The 12,937-nt window shown below is 46.5% G+C and overlaps 1 protein-coding gene across 3 annotated transcripts in view; it reads left to right on the forward strand.

Moving 5' to 3' along the window:
• FBXL13 (F-box and leucine rich repeat protein 13) overlaps positions 1 to 12,937 on the forward strand; it is a 201,209-nt gene that overhangs the window by 139,032 nt on the left and 49,240 nt on the right. For all 3 annotated transcript variants that reach the window (XM_030555490.1, XM_030555572.1, XM_030555656.1), the window contains exons 13-15: positions 3,565 to 3,663; positions 4,456 to 4,573; positions 4,741 to 4,903. In XM_030555490.1, coding sequence (XP_030411350.1) covers positions 3,565 to 3,663; positions 4,456 to 4,573; positions 4,741 to 4,903 — 380 coding nt within the window. The remainder of the gene's footprint in view (positions 1 to 3,564; positions 3,664 to 4,455; positions 4,574 to 4,740; positions 4,904 to 12,937) is intronic.

Consider the following 12,937-nt stretch of genomic DNA (forward strand, 5'->3'; position numbering starts at 1 on the left):
GCTTGGCTGACCATGGAATACTTTCCCTTGAGTCATCTCCTGAACTTGGTGCTCACTGTTCCCACTCAGGTCCTTGATTGACTTACGTGGTGGCTCAACCCCTGCATAGTATGTGCAGGGGTTCTCTTTTCGTAGCCTTAACCATCAATGTCACTAGTATCCAACACATCAGCCCTAGGCTGGGGAGCCCACCTAGGGTCCCTCTGGACTCAGGGCCTCTAGTCTCAAGAAGAGCTTTCCCTCCATATCAGTGTCAGGGAGCTCAGGGCAGTTAGCCCAGCCTGTCAGGGGCATTCCTACTTCACATTACAGACAAGATCATTTTGGTTCTCACAGACAACACAACAGCCATGTTCTACATCAAGAGACGGGGTGGAGCACTCTCTTACCCCTATGTCAGAAAGCAATCCAGCTGTGGGAGCTCTGCATTGGACAGTCTAGAAGTGTCCTACCTTCCGGGAATGCAGAACCAGCTGGTGAATCAACTCAGCAAGTCTCTCTTCTCTCACCACAAATGGTCCCTCCAATCAGACGTCACAAGGGGCATCTTCCAATGGTGGGGACTCCCCTTATAGTCCTGTTTGCTACTGAAACAACAGGAAATGACACCAGTTTTTCTCCCCGTAAGACTACAGCCCAAGGTCTCTAATAGACACATTCCTGTTGTCATGGACAAATCACCTGTATTATGCATTCCGTCCTACCCTGTTGATACACAAGATTCTGATGAAGATCAAGCAGGACTGAACACAGGTCATTCTCATGCCCTGGCATGGCCCAGACAACATTGGTTCACCACCCTCTTAGGCCTTTCAGTAGAGGCCCTGCTACTGCTTCCGCTACACCTGGACCTGATCTCCCTAGATCACAGTTGACTGCCCCAGCCAAACCTCAGCTCCCTCCATCTGACAGCCTGAAATCTCCATGGCTGAATCCTGAGAGCAAGCTTGCTTGGAGCAAGTCCGTAGAGTCCCACAAGGCAATAGAAAACCCTCCTACAAGGCCATCTACCTTGCAAAATGAAAACGATTCTCCATCTGGTTCTCCCAATGGGGAATTCCACTTATGTAGTCCTCACTACAGTTAATTTTGGAGTACCGTTTGCTTCTGAAGCAAGTTTTGGCCCTCTCTTCAGTCAAGGTTCACCTTGCAGCCATCTTAGCCTTCCATCCCAAGGTTAAAAACGGATCTATTTTTTTGCACAAGATGTTTCTGCATTTTGTTAAAGGCCTGGAGAGGGTATACCCATGGGTAAGAGAACCTATTCCTCCCTAGGATCTAAACCTTATCCTGTAGAAGTTCACAGGTCCACCATTTGAGCCGTTTCAGTGTGGTCGTTGTTGAACCTCTCCTGGAAAGTGGCCATCACTTCAGCCAGAAGGGTTTCAGAGATCCAGTCCCTTATGTCGTAACGCCCATATATGATCTTCAAGGATAATATACAGCTGCGTCCACACCCATCGTTCCTCTCTGAGGTGGTTTCACAATTCCACTGCAGTGGAAGCAATCTTCCTGCTGGAATTCTACCCTAAACCACATGCAAACAGAGAGGAACAGCGCCAACACTCTTTGGATGTTACATGGACTCTAGCTTTCTATGTAAAAGGACCAAACCATTCTGCAGATCGATTCAGCTGTTCATAGCGATAGCAGAAAGGATGAAGGGCCTTTCCATCTTCACCCTGAGAATTTCATCCTGGATTACTTTATGCATTCAGGTGTGTTATGAACTCGCAGGTGTCCTGCCTCCAGCTAACCTGGCTGCTCATTCCACAAGATTGCAGGCCTCCTTGGCCACCTTCCTAGTGCAAGTCCCTATTCAGGACATCAGAGCAGCGACCTGGTCATCAGTGCACACATTCTCAGTGCACTATGCCAGAGTGGCCGAACGGCAGCTCGCAAGCCAAATGCAGCTCTTTTACAGTTAAAAATGTAGCTTCTGGAACTCCCCAGGCCTCCCCATTCTCCACCTACCAGATTGTGACGGAGGTGGGGGAGAACTCGGGGCTTCTGCCTTGCGGCAGGATGGTGTGGCTAGGGACTTCTAACAGGGAGAGGGGTCTAGAGCAGGGGAGGGCAAACTATGGCCTATGAGCTAGATCCGGCCCGTCAGGGCTTTCAATCTGGCACCACGTCCCTGCAGCCCCTGGGGGAGGGTGGGGCAGAAGGCTCTATGCGCTGCCCCCGCCTGCAGGCACCACCCCCTGCAGCTCCCATTGGCCGGGAATGGGGAAACGCAGCCAATGGGAGCTTCAGGGATGGTACCCACAGGCGAGGGCAGTGTGCAGCGGAGTCCCCTGCCCCACCCCACTCCCAGGAGCCACTGCTGGACGTGCTGGCCACTTCTGGGAGCAGTGCAGGGCTGGGGCAGGCCAGGAGCCTGCCTTAGTCCTGCTGTGCACTGCTGCCACCCCAGAGCCACTCGAAGTAAGCGGCACCAGGCCGGAGCCTGCACCCTGAACCACTGCTGCACCCTGCACCCCAACCCCCTGCCCTGAGTCCCCTAACCCTCTGCCTTGAGCCCCCTGCTGCACCCCAACCCCCTGTCCTGAGCCCCCTCCTGCATTCTGCACCCCCCCTGCACCCGACCCCCCTGCCCTGAGCCTCCAACCCCCTGCCCTGAGCCCTCTGCTGCACCCTGCACCCCTCGTGCACCCCAACCCTCTGAGCCTCCTCCTGCACCCCAACCTCTTGCCCTGAGTCCCTTCTTGCACACTGCACCCCCTTCCACACCCCATACTCCCTCCTGCACCCCTGCCCCAGCCCTACATTCATGGCCCTGCATAACATTTCCCCACCCAGATGTGGCCCTCAGACCAAAAAGTTTGCCGACACCTGGTCTAAGGGCTTCAGCCCCACGGGAGGTGCCTGCTGGGTCTCAGGGCTTCAGCCCCAGGGGATGTGCCAGCTGAAGCCCCTAGCCCCACCACTGTGCTGCAGGGCAGAAGCCCCAAGCTCTGGAAGATGCACCCAGCTCTCAAACTTCTGAAGATTGTCATATGTGGCTTGGAAGGTCAATAAGTTTTGCCACCCTGGACTATGCCATCACCCAGCAAGCTAGAGATGATGCCAATTTCAGCCACACAGTCTTTTAGCCAGCCTGTCTTTGAACTCCAAGCCCACCTCCTGTACAACTGCTTGTGAGTCACCAACATTGGAATGGACATGTGCAACCACTCGAGGAAGAAAAAACAGTTACTAACCTTTCTTCAGCTGTTCTTAGAGATGTGTTGCACATGTCCATGCCAAAACCCACCCTCTATCCCTTTTTATTTGAGTCAATCGGTAAGAAGAAACTGAAGAGGAATGGGATTGGCAGGGCCCTTTTTACCGGCGCTATGAGTGCAGCAATAGAGGGTGTCAGAGCCAACCTGATGGATACCACTAGGGAAAAAATTCCAGCAGATGTGCTTAGGGCATGCATACACCTACGTTGGAATGGACATGTGCAACACATCTTGAAGAACAACAGTTACAGAAAGGTTAGTAACCATTTTTTCTTTGTTCTCTTTCCTGCAAGATGTAAATGTTTTATAAAACCTGATTTCTTTTTTTTTAAATCAGATCTCTGTTGATGGCTTCAGATATATTGCTAACAGCTGCAGTGAGATTAAGCACTTGGTAATCAATGATATGCCAACTCTTACAGACAAATGTATTCAAGTAAGAAATTGAAAACAACCTTGCATTTAAGGGAAATTTCTGCCATTGAATATGTGTGTACCTTTCACATTGACTTCAAAGGGAGTTGTGCACATGCAATCTAATAGGAGAATTTCACCCTTAAAGCACTTTTAACAAGAATATATTTTTTAAAACATCACCAAACAAATTGATCAATTTTCTTCCAGACCAGATTTACAAGTCCTTTTAACTCTTAATTCCTCTCAGAAACGTTCAACAGTTGTTCCATCTTTTCCCAGCTGTGTATTGGCACAATGAAAGCATAATCTCCTAACATATAAATAAGACTTATTTGGCTTTATTTTGTATAAAATCAAAGTTTAGCTGGCCATTAGTATAGAATATCAGGCCAATATTGTGCCACTGATTTCTTGCAGAGAACTTCCTGTTGACTTCAATGAAGAGTTCTGCATTAAAATCGAAGGCACAACAGGGCCACAGATATGGTAAAACAATTTCAAGCTTCTGCAAATCTAATTGTTAACTAGATGCATACCCTTGCATTTCTGCCCCTCAGCATACCTTAGGTCACTGATTTTTTCCCTGCTTATGTTTCAAATTATAATAAAAAATACAAGATTTTAAGTTGATTATCTGTACCATTGGTCACAGTTTAAAAGTTTAGTATTAAAATTGGGTTATAACTATAATGGAAGAAAATACAATTGTTATTATTAGATAAATGAACAAAATATTAGTTAGCTTTTGGCTATGTAACATACCACAGATGTGGTTGTTCTGTTTAATCATCCTTTTTTGTTTTCTTCAAAGGCTTTAGTTGAGAAATGCCAACAGATTATGTCTGTTGTTTTTCTGGACTCTCCACATCTTTCTGATGTAGCTTTTAAAGCCCTTGCTGAATGTAAACTTGTCAAGGTCAGAATTGAAGGTCAGTGACTTTACAATATTTCAGCAGAATTATTAATTTATGCTTTTAAAGTCTGATTTGGCTCATTTGAAAACAGCAGGAGCATTTCAGTTAATTTCAGTGGGGATTTGGATCAAGCCCTTAATGCATGGCTAATATGTGATTTATGCCTTCATGTATTTCAACAGGAAATAATCGGATTACTGATTTAAGTTTCAAGTTGATGAGCAAATCTTGCCCACAAATCAAGCACATTTATATGGCTGATTGCCAGAAGATTACAGATGTCAGTCTTAAGACAATTTCTCCATTGAAGTATATTCTTGTATTGAATTTAGCAGACTGTGTAAGGTAATAAATTACATCCAGTTTTCTGTGATCTATTTATTTTAGTTAAATGATTTATATTCCTCTTAAGGTGAATTGTTTTCAGATTTAAATGCTCTGACTGTGCTAATAAATATATTATTAATTTATTTTAAATATATTTTTGTTCCAAATATACCAAATATGTACCAAATACAAATACATTTTGTTCCTGTAGCATGTTTTGAAAAATATGTTGGATATAAATACTTATTAATACCCAAATCTAGCAAGGCACTTAAGCATCATGTAACTCTAAGCACATGAGTAGTTCCAGGCATGTACTTAAGTGCTTTGCTGGATTCAGGCCATAGTCAGGATAGTACGAAACAGAATAGAATGTACTGTGGGACAGGACTATTAGAGTTTAAGGGTGTTTTATTAGCTTCTGGAAGATGGAGGTAATGTATTCAGACTAGGAAGTACTAAGACATAAACAAAACTACCTTCTTTTTCGCAGCTATCAGCATAAAAGCAACAAGTTGCATTACTGCAGAAATATAGATTTGATGTAAAATCTGTTTTCAAATTTAAGTTTGTATTATGTTATTAGAAAAAAAGCCAAATAACAAATAGATTATGGGCCAGATCGTGGCCCAGGCTCCAGAACATCACAAAAGAACCCTAAAACTGTCCCCATTCTAAGTTTTGTGGTGTAGTGGATGTGTCAGGAGGGATGAGCACAAAAAATTATTTAAATCTTGGCAGTGGCACATTAAATAGTGCCATGCAATTGGGTTGCTGCTTATCTTGAGATTTCTAGGGTCATCCTCATTTTAAGGGGGCTACATTCACAAGCAAAAGGATGGCAACACTCTCATGGTGTTGTCCATCATCCCATCCAGAATACAGTAAGGTTTCTCCTGAGGCTGTTGTTAATCTTCCTGATCCCGTCCATCTGCTCTCGCTGACACCTAGAATGTGTAAGAGCTGTAGCATCTCATCTCTGCTGTGACCTGAGCTAGCTTTCCTATTTTGTACATTGTCCATATGTTCTAAAAAAACAAGTTTGGTTTTTGTCTTGGTGTTGAGCATGTCAGTCTTCATGCCAGTGGCTTCCTTTCAGCTTTCACTGCTGGCAATTGTACGGGTCATTGACTCCTGAAGGCAGGGGTGAAAGTAAAATGGAACTCTTTCCAGTATGAGGCTGCTCTGTCTCTCCCCTCCCCCGAAATGGGCAGGGCCTCAGGTGGAAGGGGCAGGGCCCATATGAGTTCCCTGGCCCATGCCACCCGGGGCTCCAGTGGCGATTAAAGGGCTCGGGGCTCTGGCCAGTGCTGCCAGACAAATCCCTCTGTCAGCGGCGGGGTGGTGGGGAGAACAGTCTGCCGACACAGACTCGGGGGATTGTTAGAGCATGCAAGCTGTCCTGCCATGACAAAGTACGGATACCAGAGTACAAAATCAACCACAATAAGACAGATATCATGACCTTTAATATTGCCTCACCATCACCAGTACAGACAGAGGATTATGTTCTCACCAATGTAGAAATATTGACATACTTGGGCAGCACCATCAGCCAGGACGGTGGAATAAACCAGGACGTTTGGAACAGAATCAGTAAAACCAGGAACACCTTCAGGAGCTTAAATACAGTCTGGAAATCATCAAAGTACAATGCCAAAACCAAACTCAAGATTTATCAGAGTGGCATACTTTCAACAATGCTTTATAGTGCAGAATGCTGGGAAATGAGAAAGTATGACATGTCCAAACTGTCTTTATTCCATACAACCTGCCTCAGAAAAATCCTCCGTATCTTTTGGCCCAGAACAATCTCAAAACAAGATCTGTTGAGACAGTGCAGCCAAGAGGATCCGAGCACCATCATTGCCAGGAGGCATTTGAGATGGATTGGCCATGTGCTTCAGATGGAAACTGATTCCATCAACAGAATAGCAATAAGATGGACACCTGAAAACAACATTGCAAACAGCTGTGGAAACCGAGCTGAAAAACCTGGGGCACAGCAGAGGAACCATTGAAAGACTTGCCAGAAACAGACAGAAGTGGAGGAGCTTCACGGCTGCCCTAAACGCCAGAGGCGTAATGGGAACATGATGATGATGATGATGATGATGATGATTCACAAGCAATTAAATCACTTTGGGGCTTGTTGATGCTGCATCACAATGTGATAACAATGCATGTAAATATAATTTATGTTGTGTTGAGATGTACCACAGAAGTGGCATGACATTATGATGGTGGAGACAGCTGCATGAATTTGCTTTAACACTTAGACCACATCTATACTAGAAGAATTTACCAGTAACATTTTTACCTACATAGAGCTGTTGATATTGTAACGTTGCTGCTGTGTGCGTGCACACTTTGCTGGTGCTGCCTGTCTGCACTGTGAGAAGTTGTATTGGCAAGACACACGTTGCTGTGGGTAGGTTTCCCAGTGCGCACTGCATGATCTAGCACACTGCCTTGTGGAACATTTAGGAAGTGCATTGTGGGATGTCAGCATTCCTGTCAAGAAATTGTATGGGAGCTTAGATTCAAGTTCCCACAATTTGCTCTACTCCAGTCTCCATCCCATAATCTCATATTTTTGTGCTGTATTTTTAAAAATTCCCACAATTATTTGCACCGGTTTTCAATCTCTCTGCCATCTCTCTGGCAGAAGCATAGATGGTGAACAGAATGCTGGAGTTCTTGTTTCTGTTGTAGTGACAGGACATCTGGGCCTGCTTCTTCTGTATTTGCAGCACCTCAGAGCTACTACAGGGGCCAGGCATGCAGTAGTGAAAATGAGAAATTTGAGCACGAGTGAATGCTGCAGGCAGGGAATGAAAATCGCCAGGTACAGCAGACATTCACCAGCTGCACATGGTGGAGTAGTGCTTCCGGTCCTGTGAAATGAGCATTGAATTGAGGGATCACATTGTGATGCAAATCTGGGATACCAGTGGAAGTTTGTAACGCAGAAGGCCACATTTTTGGAATTGTGTGCAGAACTTGTCCCAGTCCTCCAGCACAGAGACACCAAAATGAGAGCTGTTTTGATAGTGGGGAAACAGGTGGCAATCATGCTGTGGAAGCTAACAATACTGGATTGCTATCTGTTTATAGACAATCAGTTCCATGTTGGGAAGTCTGCAGTAGGGGCTGTTATCATCCAGGTGTGGAATACCATTAAAAATGTCCTGCTACACATGATTGTGGCTCTGGGCAATGTACAGTAAATAATAGATGGATTCAATGCTATGAGCTTCCCAAACTGCAATATGAGAGACATATCCTGAGTCTGTCTTGCTTCTGAATATACAAACAGAAAGGAATACTTCTTCAGGTTATGCAGACACTGGTGGATCCCTGAGGATGTTTCACTGACATTAACACTGGGCTGTCTGGCAAGGTGCATGATACCTGCATTTTCAGGAACACACAACTTTGATGACAAGTTGCATTCACAGAGATTTTCCTGGACCAGCACATTCACAGTGGTGTGATTGCAATCCCAACTGTGATTCTTTGGGGGTCCCAATCTACCCTTTGCATCCCTGGCTTATGAAACTACATGTTGGGCTCCTAGACAACAGTAAGAAAAGATATAACTATCCTCTGAGCTGGGTGCAAGATGATGGTTTAATGTGCATCAGGTAGATTGAAAGGATGGTGGAGTTGTCTCATGACTACACTGGATCACAGTGAGCCAAATATTCCTGTTATTGATGCACGATGTGTGACTCACATCATATTTGTGAGGCAAATAGGGAAACGTTACCAACAAGATGGAGGAGGGGAACTGGAAAATCTGTCTGATTTTGAACATCCAAACCCAGGGGCAATTACAAGAGCACACCAAAGTGGTATAAAGTTGAAGGAGGCTTTAAGAGCACATTTTAGATAGTGTTCTTTAGTAAGCCAGTATGTTGCTTTGTGTTTATTTGTGTCACTTTGCGATTAAATTGTAGTTTGCTACAATCCATGGTACGCCCACATCTTGAATACTGCATACAGATGTGGTCTCCTCATCTCAAAAGATATACTGGCATTAGAAAAGGTTCAGAGAAGGGCAACTAAAATGTTTAGGGATTTGGAATGAGTCCCATATGAGGAGAGATTAAAGAGGCTAGGACTTTTCAGCCTGGAAAAGAGGAGACTAAGGGGGGGATATGATGGAGGTATATTAAATCATGAGTAATGTAGAGAAAGTAAATAAGGAAAAGTTATTTACTTGTTCCCATAATACAAGAACTAGGGGCCACCAAATGAAATTATTGGGCAGCAGGTTTAAAACAAATAAAAGGAAGTTCTTCTTCACACAGCACACAGTCAACTTGTGGAACTCCTTGTCTGAGGAGGTTGTGAAGGCTAGGACTATAACAGCGTTTAAAAGAGAACTGGATAAATTCATGGAGGTTAAGTCCGTTAATGGCTATAGGCCAGATGGGTAAGGAATTGTGTCCCTCGCCTCTGTTTGTCAGAGGGTGGAGATGGATGGCAGGAGAGAGATCACTTGATCATTGCCTGTTGGGTTCACTCCCTCAGGGACACCTGGCACTGGCCATTGTCGGTAGACAGGATACTGGGCTAGATGGACCTTTGGTCTGACCAGGGCTGGTGCAACCATTTAGGTGACCAAGGCGGTCGCCCAGGGTGCTGAGATTTGGGGGGCACCATTTTCTTTGGCAGCGACCGCGGCGGCCGGATCTTCGGCTGCCCCTGTCGCCACTGGCATTTAGGTGGAGGGAGCTGGGGCAGGGGAGCGCAAGGAGGGCCGCCTGCAGCAAGGATGGGGAGGCACGCAGGGGAACTCCCCACCCCAGCTCACCCCTGCCCCACCTCCTCTCCAAGCACACCATGGTTGCTTCACTTCTCCCGCCTCCCAGGCTTGTGGCGCCTAAGCTGATTGGCACTGCAAGCCTGGGAGGCGGGAGAAGTGAAGCAGCGATGACGTGCTCGGGGTGCTCGTGCTCGGAGCAGGGGTGAGCTGGGGTAGTGAGCTGCCACAGGGGGACCACCTCAGGGCGGAGGGGGGGAGCTGCCACGGGGGGGGTGCCTCAGGGCAAGGGTGCAGGAGGAGGTGCAAGGTGGAAGTTTTGCCTAGGGCGCAAAACATCCTTGCACCGGCCCTGGGTCTGACCCAGTATGGCCATTCTTAAGTTCTTATGTTAATATACTGTTTGAATCGGGAGAGAGGATATTGGTTTGGGGGTCACATGGGGGTCCTATAAGACAAAATAAATCTTGATTTTCACAAACCAAACTTTACTGAACAATTATAAACCATAACACTTCTACAAAACCCCACTTAAAACCATTTTTTTTTAAAAAGGTGCTGAGCTTTCCTGTATGAATCACTTATCAGAGTAGGTTCACTCACTGGGGTTGAGTGGAAAAAATAGTGCAACACACTATGCTGGGAGACTGGGGGGGTCCTATGAGCCAGGCCCTGGAACCCTACAATTGTCCAAGCATTGCAATGGCTGCTGGGGTGCAAGTTTTTGGGAGATTTTTATCTGTATATGCTGTCCCAGGAGCTGCATAATGTACTGGTGGACTTCACTATGCACCTCCTGGTCCTTCTGCCTCTCCTCCAGCAAGTGCTTTCTCTATACTCCCCTGTTTTGTGGATCTTGAACCTGGAGCTCCTGAAGAGATCTGAGACCATGTCCTCCACTGACTGTTTCTTTTTCTTTTTGATCAGTTAGTCTTTTCAACAGGTGTGTGTGTGGGTGCCTCTCAAAGATACCTTAGGCAAGGTCACTGATAAACAACAAGACAGACAGACAGTGTGAGACTTAAAGGCTTGGCCTACAGAAAAAGATAAATGAGAAAATTCCCTAAAAAGTTCCCCTAAAAAAATCATAAAAATATGAACAGGATCAGACTTTCCAGGCTGCTTGCATTAGGACACTTGAGCAGCTCCCAGTATGGTGAGTGTATTGTGGGCACTTATCACAGCCTAAAGCAGTGAGAGGGGGAAGATCTACTGTGTGTCCTTGGTAATAAATATAGAGAGAGTGCAGTAAATATTGCAACATTTATTACAGGCAATGGTGATTCTCACTGAAAAAATCACTCATGAAGTAGTCAAAGGCCAAGGGAAGGCAACTGCTTAAGGCAACACAAAGCCACTGGGCCCTTATGCTGCTGGCCTCTTCACAGTGATGGTGCTGCCAACATGGGAGTTTCCTATAGCAGGGAAGAACCAAAGCAACCCTTCCAAGAAATCTCAAGGCAAAACTTAAAAAATAACTGCTTTAAAACTTTATCAAGATTGTGTCAGATAATAACAGGGAGATCTGTGGCAGGATCAACACAACACTCTAAAAGTGGAGGAGAGTGGTTGCCACTGCTTAGTCCTGCAGGTGAATTCAAGGCCAAGCTCTCCAGAGGCAGCGACAAACTGTCTTTCTACATCTGGATCCAATTACAGCATGCAAATAATTTGTTTTGGGCTTGGACTCTTGGATTGGAAAACCAGAGCTCTCTGCATGTTTTGACGTTTAAAATACATGTTTCCTGTATACTTTTAGCCATAGAAAATGAGGTAGTTTGAATGAGCAGTTCCTGGATTGCTTGCAAGAATTATTTGAAATTTTCTCTGTGTTTTATTTGAATGCTCAGATTTCAGTATCATGTTTTTCTTTTTCTGCTTGCAATGCATTTATTTATGTTGCTCTCTTTTTTGCATATGACTGCCAGTGCATGTTGTTAAAATAAACCAGGTTCTTTGAAATGCAATTCCTTTGGTCCCTGCCCATGCACTTTTGGACACTATTTTGAATGTGTGTAGGAAGGATTTTTGCGGCACGTGAACAATTTATTTTTTAAGCCATGAAACAAGTGGTAACAGTGGGGTTTTCCTCCAGGCTCATCTGGGTTAGATTTGGCTTACACTCCTAGCTCTCCGCGTTGTCTCCATCCTTCACATGCACCCTCCTCAACAAGTTCTTCATCGCTGGCCACTGCTGGGGTTCCTTCCTTCAGGTCTTGTGAGGTGTCCATGGTAATTTCTGGAGTGATGGTGGTGGTGTCCCCATCAAGCATGGCATCCAGCTCCACATAGAAGTGGTAGATATGGTGGCCAGCCCCAGATTTTTATTGGTCTCCCTTGACTCTTGGTGCAACTGATGCATTTCCTTCCCCTCCACCAAGGATGGCACATGAACCATTGACTGGGGGAGGTTAGCTCCCAGCCCTGCCCCTTCCACCCGAGGACATGCCCCTTCCATGTCCCCCCCCGCCAGAGCCCAGAGGCTCCTCCCCACTGCAGCCACCGGTCCCCACCCCAGGCTAGCCCCCCAAGCCCTGGAGCGCTGGCAGTGCGGCTTCGGTCCTGGAGCTCTGGCAGTGCAGCCTCAGTCCCCCTCCCGTTCCAGAGCACCGGAAGGGCAGCCTCCCCAAGTCCCGGAATGCCAGGAGGGCAGTCAGTGCACAGCCACAGCCCCTCCACCCCAAGTCCCCAAACGCCAGGAGGGCAGTCAGTGCACAGACACAGCCTCCTCCCCAGTCCCAGAACACTGGGATGGCAGGCAGCATGTGGCTGCAGCCCAAGCTGGGGTCACTGCACAGGGAGACTGGAGCTGCTGCAATGTTCCTTCTCTTCACTGGCTGCGGAAATTCAGGACTTCTTTCCTGGATCAGGCAGCGGCTTGAGGTTTAGCTGGAGTTTTGTGGGGAACTATAACTATGTGGTCATAGAGGTGTGCTTGCCAATGGGGGCTAGCCAGAAGAGGGGCACTTCAAAAATATGCTTGGTCTTTCAAAGTGGGGGGGGGGAGAAAGAGGGTCAGATTTCCAGTCTTTGGCTATGTCTTCACTACCCGCCATATCGGCGGGTAGCAATCAATTTCTCGGGGATCGATATATCGCGTCTCAGCTAGACGCGATATATCGATCCCCAAACGCACTCCTGTCGACTCCGGAACTCCACCGGAACGAGCAGCGGTAGCGGAGTCGACAGGGGGAGCCGCGGACGTCGATCCCATGCCGTGAGGACGGTAGGTAATTCGATCTAAGATACTTCGACTTCAGCTACGTTATTCATGTAGCTGA

Source organism: Gopherus evgoodei, chromosome 1 (genome assembly GCF_007399415.2).
Source record: "Gopherus evgoodei ecotype Sinaloan lineage chromosome 1, rGopEvg1_v1.p, whole genome shotgun sequence".
NCBI classification, from domain to species: domain Eukaryota; kingdom Metazoa; phylum Chordata; order Testudines; family Testudinidae; genus Gopherus; species Gopherus evgoodei.